The following is a 9,665-nucleotide window of genomic DNA, read 5'->3' as shown; positions in this document are numbered from 1 at the left end:
GAGTCGATTCTGACCCATAGCAACCCTGTATAGGATTTCCAAGGAGCAGCTGGTGAGCTTTAACCACCGACATTTTGGTTCAAATGACTTTGCAATCCGGCGCATTAAACCACAGTGCCACATATATGTATATGTAAATGTGTGTGATCGGTTATCCATACATTCACATACATACCCCTTTGTATACGCATATAATGTCTATATTTAAACACACACATGTATTCACATATACATACATATTTACACACACATAACCCAAACCAAAACCCACGTCAAGTTGAATCTGACTCGTAGTGACCCAACAGAAGAGAACTCTAAGATTTCCACAGCTGTAGTCTTTGTGGCGCTGGCGGTTAATGGGCTAGACTGCAAGGTCGGCGGTTCAAGCTCGCTAGCTGCTCCTTGGAAACCCTATACAGGGTTTCTAGGAGTTGGAACCGACTCAAGGACACTTCACAACAACAACCATCTTTATGGGGACAGACAGCCACTCTTTCTCCCATGCAGCAGATGGTGGGTATGAACTGCTGACCTATTGGTTGGCAGCCCAGTGTATACATAACCCACCGTGCCACCAGGGTTCCTTTACACACACATGTGGTGAGAAGTGCCGTGGAGTCGGTTCTGACTCACAATGACCCTGTATAGAGTTTCTGAGGAGCGTCTGGTAGGTTTGGACTGCCGACCTTGTGGTCTGCACCTCAATGCTTATCCCACAATACATATATATAAAATCACAAATCCAGACTTCAGCGTTTTGAATTGCCCTAAGTTTTAATGTTAGTGATTTATCAAAAATTAATGATTTCACATGTAGAATAAATGATGATTTCAACAATGACTAGATGAGTGAGTGAGCAGAGAACATATTCCCAATTCTGGTGCCCAAAATATCTGTGTTAGTCAAATCTCTTTTTGTTCCATAGGGTATTAACATTGTATTTTAAAAGTCCACATAGTAGCAGTAGGTTTGATACCTTTGAATCATTTCCGACACATAGTAACCTGTACACAACAGAACGAAACACTTCTGGGTCCTGTTTCATTCTCCCAGTTGTTATTATGTTTGAGCCCACTACTGCTGCGGCTTTGCCAACCCTTCTTGTCTTGGTCTTCCTCTTCACCACCGACCCTCTGCTTCAGTGCTGTTGGATTCCGATCTATCTTGTCGCTATGAATCAGAATCGACTTGAGGTAGTGGGTTCTGGTTTGTTTGGGTTACGTGGGTGAATGTGTATGTGTGTATAAATATAGATGTGTGTAAGGTGTCCTTCTCCAGGGACTGGTCCTTCCTGACAACATGGCCAAGGTACCTGAGACAAGACTCACTTCTCTCCTTTCTAAGCAGCATTCTGGCTAAACTTCTTCAAGATAGATTTGTTTGTTCAAAATCCCATGAGAAATTCATGTTTTAAGGCTTTCATGACCAAATTATTTTCTGCTCTGAATACTTTGTTGATATCATGCATTTTCAGTAATGGAAGACTGAAATCAAGGGGGATTTTTTTTTTTTTTAACATAATGTGGATTTTGTGAACTAAGTTGGGCCTGATCCAAAAGTTGGTATTTTCAGTCACCTCATACGCATGCAGAAACTAGATAATGAGTAAAGAATTATTATTTGAATTCAGGGGTTGGTGAATAATATTGACTATGTGATGGACCGCCGGAAGAATGAACAAATCTGTGTCAGAATGCTGCTTAGAGGTCAGGATGGCCAGACTTTGTCTGATGCATGTATTTTGGACGTGTCATCAGAAGGGACCAGTCCCTGGAGAAGGACATCATGCTAGGTAAAGTGGAGGGTCAGTGAGAAAGAGGAGGCCCCCCCAGTGGGATGGAGTGCCATCATGACGGTGTTGGACTGGCAAGTTTTCATTCTGTTGTGCGTGAGCTTGCTAGGAGTCAGAGCTGACTAGATGGCACCTAACAACAACAACAACAACAACAACAACATGGGTTTTGGTACAACCCCAGTGGGGTCCTGGTGTGGCACTGGACCACAAGGTCAGTTTTTAACCACAAGGTCGGCGGTTCAAACCCACCAAGCCCTTGGAAACCTTCCACAGGGTCGCTGTGAGTTGGAGGAAGATGCAGATTTGCCCTTGCCAGGTGGCTATGCATGGCCTTCATGAACATGTAACTGGAGGCCAGAGTGGAACTGTGAGGACACTGCTACCTGCTTGGCCTTCCCATGTCTAAATCGGGCGGGGGCCAGCTTCCTGTCCTCTTGGGGAGGACTTGACCGCCCTGGCCCAGGACCAGCAGAGCTCTGGAAAATGACAGGTTACTTTTTAAAGTTCTCAGTTCCTCTTTTTAAAAGTTATCTACAAAAGGACAGGTCATAAATTTAAAATTTATATATATTGCCTGCAATTTCTTGGCTGACGCCATTTATGGATTTAGATTCATCAACTGTCAGTGCTTCGCTGTGGTCTCCGTGGGCGGCCTGGGCCGAGGGGCGGGTCAGGTCGGGCTCTGCCAGCCTCATCTTCCTCAACTACACAAAAGTGACTGGTGTCCCTTCCAGCTGCAATGTTCTGTAACGTCTCATGGCTGACAGTCGACTGCCACAGGCAAACATACAGAACACGGAGTTGTTTCTCAGTTAGTTACACGGCTGCAAGACTATAAGCGTGGTAGACACAAGGATGAGCTGGCGGACACCTGGCTTCCTGGGCTTGCACAGGTGGACCAGCCAGGAATGCCACCCACCTGGGAGCCAAAGTGAGGCAGACAGTAACCTGAGAGGGACAGCTAGCAGACTCCCCAGCGAAAGCTCATCTGGCCACCTAGCACTGGGTGGTCCAGCGAGAAAACCCAAAAAGTCTAATAGTGTTGTTGATGGTGGTGGTGTCCAAGTCAATTCTGACTCCTAACGACCCTGTAGGATAGAATAGAACTGCCCACAGGGTTTCCTAGGCTGTCATCTTTATGAGAGACTCCTGATGTGACGCTATAGGGTAAACACTGGACTGCGGACCACAAGGTCGGCAGTTCAAACCTGCCAGCTGCTCCTCAGAAACTGCATACAGGGTCACTATGAGTTGGAACCAATTTGATGGCACTTAACAACAACAACAACAATCTTTATGAGAGAAAGATGAGGCATCTGCTCCCGCATAGATTTACAGCCTCACAAACTCTGTACAGGGTCGCTATGAGTCGGGACTGACTTGATGGCACTTAACCACAACAATCTTTAAGGACATACACAACCACATCTTTCCCCCACGAAGACACTAGTGGCTGACTCTGCTTAGCGCCCAGCACTTCACCGACACCCTTAGTCCTTGTTGTTAAATGCAAGTCCTAAAAACAGGAAAATTGATGTGATTGGGGAGGAATGCAGTCTGGCCTTCAGAAGACCAGTGTTCCAGCTTCATTTGGGGGACCCACCCCCTTGCAAGACTAAGCCTGTGGGTGGTGCAGAGGGTTAACACACTCAGCTGCTGTCCGAAAGTTTGGAGGTTCAAATCCACCCATGGGTGCCCAGGAAGAAAGACCTGTCAACCTACTTCAGGAAAACAAGCCACTGAAACCCCTGTGGGGCGTGACACATGGGATAGGTGGGTATGGTTTCATTCCAGGAGAAAACACCCCAGCTTTCAATAAAGGTTAGCTTTTCTCATGGTGCCAAAAAAAAGAAGGGGAGTGGGGAGGAAAAGAAGGAAATGAAAGGGTTAAAAAGCCAGTTGGGTTGTGGGGAAGCAGGGGAGGGTTAAGTAAGAAGGGGACCCTGGGGGCCGGGCTGGGCTCCGTGTGGGGCTTTCCTGTCACAGGTCTGTCATTACACATGACATGCCATGGTGGCTTCTCCAAGGCAGCTGAGAAGTGTGTTCCGCTCTGGATCAGAATGTCGGGAGCAAAGGCCCTACACCTCAGAGTTGGTGGTAAGGCTAGGTGTGGCCTTATCCGGAGGCCCCCTCAGGTAGGGCTGTGCAGGAAGCCAGCTGCCACGGTACCCCATTTTTCTATTCCCCTAGAGAACTGTAGAGACCCCAAGGGCAGCACTGGGTGGGCCTCACAGGCCTGGGTGTGTTTCTGTTATTCCCACCACAGGGCTCCTGGGTTGGGTTGAGTTGGCATTTATGGCATTCACAACTTTTTTAACAGATTAAGTTGCTTCTTGGAAATGTAGATGAAAGGGGTAAACTGAGGCAGCGACAGTGGGCAGGAAGTCCCCCAAAGCACCAGGTCTGACCACACAGTCAGGGATGGGGCCTGGATCCCACCGACGCGCCTTTCTCAGGTTGCCTCTAGTCCTAAGAGGCGGGTCCCCCCGGGTGGGTAGGGGGCCCAATCCCCTGGGGCTGAGTCACGGCTTTAGCAGGCCTGTCTGGGCCTCTCCTGGATCTCCACCAGAAGCATGGCAGCAGGTTCCTGGTGTCCCACCTGCAGCCTTTCAGCTCCTGCTCCTAACCCTGAGCCATACCGGCCCCCACAGAGGGCCCCAGAACAGGGTCTGTGCCCCTGCTCAAGATGAACAAGCAGCCAGCGCAGCCCCCTTGCAGGAAGAAAAGCAACAGGAAAATGCTTACCTGGATGGTTTCGGGACCTGGCATAGGCTTGGTGTACCTGCACACAGAACATCACATAGTAAGACACAGCTGGCACTCTCCTGGCAGACACACAGCCCCATCTAGACAGTCACCTTGGAAACTTACCTGAGAAGTGGCGTAAAAGATCAGCAGCCAGGTGGGCCAGGTGGGCCAGGTGGGCCAGGGGGGCAGCAGCCGCATGGTCCCCGGACCTTAGGAGGGACACAGGAGATTCCTGAAGTCCGTCTGTGACCACACAGCCTCACTAAGGGTTCTGTCCTGGGCCAGGGGCCATCTCCACAGATTCCGGGGATCAAAGTCCCTTTCTGTAAAGTCTTGTGGGCTAGTGGGTACCTCTCTCCCTAGTGATCAGTACGCACGCCTTGGAGGCAGGGGCAGCGGGGATGCAGTGCAGAGGTCTAGCTCAGAGGAGCCCTGGAGACACATCCGAGAGGAAGCAGGAGGTTCTGACCGGAGCTGGCCGGCTGTTCAGGCTGTCCTTCTAGAGTCTGTTTGTCCCTGTAGGGGCTGCCGCAGCCGCTCTGGCTTGGGGACAAGCAGGCTCTGGCAGCCCGCCTGCTGGGGCCATCCACTTCCCCTAAAGCCCAGGATGGGTCCCGCCTGAGCCTCCGCCCAGCTCTGGGTGGGAGCAGCCACTGATGTAAGGCTCTCTCCTCAAACTTTGCTCTGTTCTGTTTGTTCTATGCCAGGACCCTGAGACCAGGCAGACACGGGCTGGTTCACAAGCAGACCAGGGACCCTGGTGGTTTCTTCCAGCACAGAAGCTGAAACAAGCCCTCAGCTCCCAGTTGGTGGGACTCTTCTCAGCCTGGAGGACCCAATAGGTGATGTGAGGATGGGGGGAACTATGGGACCACACCCATCTAGCCGGCCACATTTTTCTCTTTAACTCTTTCAGGGTTTAATGAATGGTGTGTTTCTGCAGAGCTTCCAGACCAAGAAGGAGAAAGACGTGGTGATCGGCTTCTGACGATCCACCAGTGAAAACGAATCACTACAGGACACTGTCTGCCTCACTTGTTCGGACTGCTCCCTGGAGGAGGGCCTTGTGTATGGGGAAGGGGAGGGACAGCGAGGACAAGCGACGCCACAGAAAAGAACTTGAACTTGGACTGCAGGACTAGGCAGTGTTTTGTCCTGTTGTACACAGGGTCACTATGAGTCACACTAGTGTCTACCAGTCCTGTGTAACTGCCCCACACCTCAAACCTCCCCCACTCTGCACACCTCCTGGGTCAGAACTAAACCAGCCTGTGCCTCAGTATACTCAAGACCTAAAGAATGGTTTGATTTCTTCCAAAGGCATGTGCACACAAAGATGCCAAAAATAAAGTATACCTAAACCATGATCACTACCACAGCTATCATTGCTTGTGATTTACCCCATGTGGTACTGTGAGATGAACGCTGGACCAGTGGTTCAGACCTACCAGCCGCTCAGCAGTAACCCTATACAGGGTTGCTGTGAGTCAGAACCAACTCCACGACACAACAACCTCTGCATACGGAACTCTGATAGCTGAAAACTGAGAGCTCAGCAGCTGGAATTCCCCAGGGGCTCGGCAAACAAACTTAGCAATCGGCTCCCAAGCAAGGTCCCCCTGTGAGGAAGCTCTGCCCTGCCACACGGCATGGTCATGGATCGGGGTCAAGTCAACCACACTTAACAACAACTGCCACCTTGGGCAAGGGCTTAGTCTGTGTGTGTTTCAAATCTCTCACCTATCCACGGGGGTCACGTTCCTCCTCACCTGGGTTGTGACACATGAGATGGTACATAGAAGACTCTGGGCGCCGATTTTTCACAAAGGGAAAATGCTAGAGAGGGTCGTGACTATGAAGTGACATATGGCACTCAGTAAACCTTAGCTGGTGTGACCCCACCATAATCCTGACCTTAAATGGGAAGAGAGTCCTGAATAGGGAAAGAAGATGGCCCCATCTGTGTGCAAACAGGGACTGTGATGTTGAAAATGAAGGTGGAACCTACACTTCCCCTAGCCCGGGTCAGCGGTGGGCTGCCGCCAGCCCTCCTGCCCACCCTCCAGGACTGTCCCCTCACGGGAAAGACCTGTGAACCCCAGGTGCAGGTGTGACTGCAATAGTGACCTTTCTCCTGTCACCTGGAGCTGTGCCACCGTGGGAAAATGAATTTACAACCGTTATCTCTGTGTGTCTGTGTGTCACTCATTTCCCAGTCCCCCTTGGGCCCCTGGACGGTCAGGGGCAGGTCTTAGCTCAAGAAGCACTATGCAGATGGCTGGGTACGTTCACTGCCGCTGCCTCCTCCAAGGCTGAGGGATTTCTGGCTGCTCCCCAGTTAAGGAGAGCCACTCAGTTCAATCCCAGCACACTGGGTAGGCAAGGATCTGGTGTCCTCCATTTTGAGATCTAATGTGATTACCCTCCATCGTGGGCTACTACTGTTGTTGTTGAGTGCCATCGAGTCGGTTCTGACTCATAGTGACCCTGATAGGGTTTCTGAGGAGCAGCCGGTGGGTTTGAACTGCCAATCTTGAGGTTAGGAGTCCAGTGCTTATCCTACAGCACCACACCAAGACTCAGGCAAGTAAAAAGGAAGAGAAAGGTAAAAGGTGGACTATGGAAACACTAATGAGAAGAAAGGTTGTTGTTGTCGTTGTTTGGTGCTGTCAAATCCGTTCCTACCTTACACACAACAGAATCAAATACCGCCGGTCCTGTGCCATCCTCACAACAGTTGGTACACTTGAGCCCATTTTTGCTGCCGCTGTGCCAACCCATCTTGTTTGGGGTCTTCCTCTTTTTAGCTGACCCTGCACTTTACCCAGTCCCTTCTTCAGGGACTGGTCTTACCTGAAAATACATCTGAAGTAAGAGAAACGCTTATCATCCTGGCCTCCAAGGAGCACTCTGGCTGCACTTCTTCCAACACAGATCTCTTGGTTCTTTTGGCAGCCCATGGCACTTTCAGTATTCTCCTCCAACACCACAACTCAAAAGCATCAATTCTTCTATGGTCTTCCTTATTCACTGTCCAGCTTTCGCATCCATAAGAGGTTATTGAAAATACCATGGCTTGGGTCAGGCGCACCTTAGTCCTCAACCTGACATCTTTGCTCTTCAACTCTTTAAAAAGGTCTTGTGTAGCAGATTTGCCTAATGCAATATGTTGTTTGATTTCTTGATTGCTGCTTCCGTGAGCATTGACAGTAGGTCCAAGCCAAATGAAGTCTTTGACAACTTCAATCTTTCCCCTCTTCACTTTCAGCACGCAAGGTTGTATCATCTACATATCATAGGTTGTTAATGAATCTTCTTCCAATCCTGATGCCATGTTCTTCTTCATATGATCCAGCATCTCAGACTCCTGGTGTGGCACTGTAGGATCAGCAGTAGACTGTAAACCACAAGGTCAGCAGTTTCAACCCAGCAGCTGTTCCTTGGAAACCCTATGCAGGGTTACTATGATTTAGAATTGATTTGACTGCATATAATAACAACAACTCGGATTATTTATTCAGCACACAGACTGAATAAGTATTGGTGAAAGGATATGTCCCTGGTACACAGTTTGTCCCCTTGTTCGTGGTTGAACAACACTCTCTTGGTCTATGTATGGTGTCCTCACGAGCACAATCAAGTGTTCTGGAATATCCCTTTTTCACAATGGTATCCATAACTTATCATGATCTGTATAATCAAAAGCCTTCCCATAGTCAATAAAGCACAGGTAAATATCTTTCCGGTATCCTCTGCTTTCAGCCAAGATCCATCAGACATCAGCAATGATATTCTTCATTCAACGTCCTCTTCTGAATCCAGCTTGAACCTCTCTGACAGTTCCCTGTCAATGTGCGGTTGCAGCTGTTTAAATATCTTCAGCAAAATGTTACTGACATGTGGTATTCATGATATTGTTTGAATTTTTCAGCATTCCATCGCATCACCTCTCTTAGGAATGGGTACAAACATGGATCTCTTCCAATCAGGTGGCCGGTAGCTGTCTTTCCAATCTCTTGACATAGATGAGTGAGTGTCTCCAGTGCTGCATCAGTTTGTTGAAAGATTTCAATTTGTATTCCATCAATTCCCGGAGCCTTGTTCTTCACCAATGCCTTCAGCGCACCTTGGACTTCTTTCTTCAGGACCGTTGGCTATTGATCATGTGCTACCTCTTGAAATGGTTGAACATCGACGACATCTTTTTGGTACAGTGACTCTGTTTATTCATTCCTAGTCTGGCTATTTTACTATCAGACAAGGTAGATTTCAGAACAATAAAAACCTATCAAAGATAAAGAGAGACAATAAGTACATAAAGAAGTCAGTTCACCAAGAAGACACAACACTAGTAAACATCTATACACATAACTACAGAGCTTCCTGAGGCAGGAAGCAGACAGAAACTGCCATACTGAAAGAGAAATAGAGAAACCTACAACTACAGCTGGAGACGTCACTCCCCTCTTCTCAGCAACAGAGATGGAAAACTAGCAAGGAGATAGAAGAACCAACATGATAAAGCATCTGGATCTAATTGACATTTATGGAGCACTTCACCCGACAACAGCAAATACACATTCTTCTCAAGTGCAGATGCAACATTCACCGAGACAGGCCCTGTCCTGTCCTGTCCTGTCCTGTCCTGTCCTGTCCTTTGAGACACTATTCACCAGCTCAAAGGACTTGAAACCATACAAACGCGTCCTCTGGACTCAGTGAAATTAAACTAGGAGACAGTAACATGAAAATCACCTTCTCTTAGACATTAAGTTACACACTCCTGAATAATCCATGGGTAAAAGAATAATTCTCAAGGGAAATTAGAAAATCCCTTGAACTATGTGAACTTACCACCGATCAGAATTTGTGGGGCACAGCTAACACAGTGGTCAGGGTGAGATGTGAGCGTGAATGCTGAGGTTCAAAACCAAGAAGAGTCTCGACTCGACTCGGGATCTGAGGCTCTGTGTTAAGAAAGGAGACCAAATCAAACAGAAGGCAAGAAGTAAGTTTTTCAAAGTAATTACGGGTTGCCAAAGATTTCTGGGCGGGAAATTTACTGCAGAAATGGAGGCATGTCAGCGTCTGTGTCTGAAGTCTTCAGTGATACACAATTGC

The 9,665-nt window shown here is 48.5% G+C and overlaps 1 protein-coding gene across 1 annotated transcript in view; it reads right to left on the bottom strand.

The window, feature by feature from the left end:
- The window catches only part of GPR133 (G protein-coupled receptor 133), a 97,955-nt gene extending 93,213 nt beyond the window's left edge, over nt 1-4,742 (bottom strand). The window contains exons 1-3 of the mRNA XM_006874081.1: nt 4,668-4,742; nt 4,542-4,578; nt 2,617-2,715 (exon numbers count right to left, since the gene is read on the bottom strand). Coding sequence (XP_006874143.1) covers nt 2,617-2,715; nt 4,542-4,578; nt 4,668-4,742 — 211 coding nt within the window. The remainder of the gene's footprint in view (nt 1-2,616; nt 2,716-4,541; nt 4,579-4,667) is intronic.
- Between the last annotated feature and the right edge of the window lie 4,923 nt (nt 4,743-9,665).

This window comes from Chrysochloris asiatica, unplaced genomic scaffold (assembly GCF_000296735.1).
Source record: "Chrysochloris asiatica unplaced genomic scaffold, ChrAsi1.0 scaffold00261, whole genome shotgun sequence".
Lineage (NCBI taxonomy): Eukaryota > Metazoa > Chordata > Mammalia > Afrosoricida > Chrysochloridae > Chrysochloris > Chrysochloris asiatica.
The sequence above is the reverse complement of the archived record's forward strand: the minus strand, read 5'-3'. Positions and strand labels throughout refer to the sequence as shown.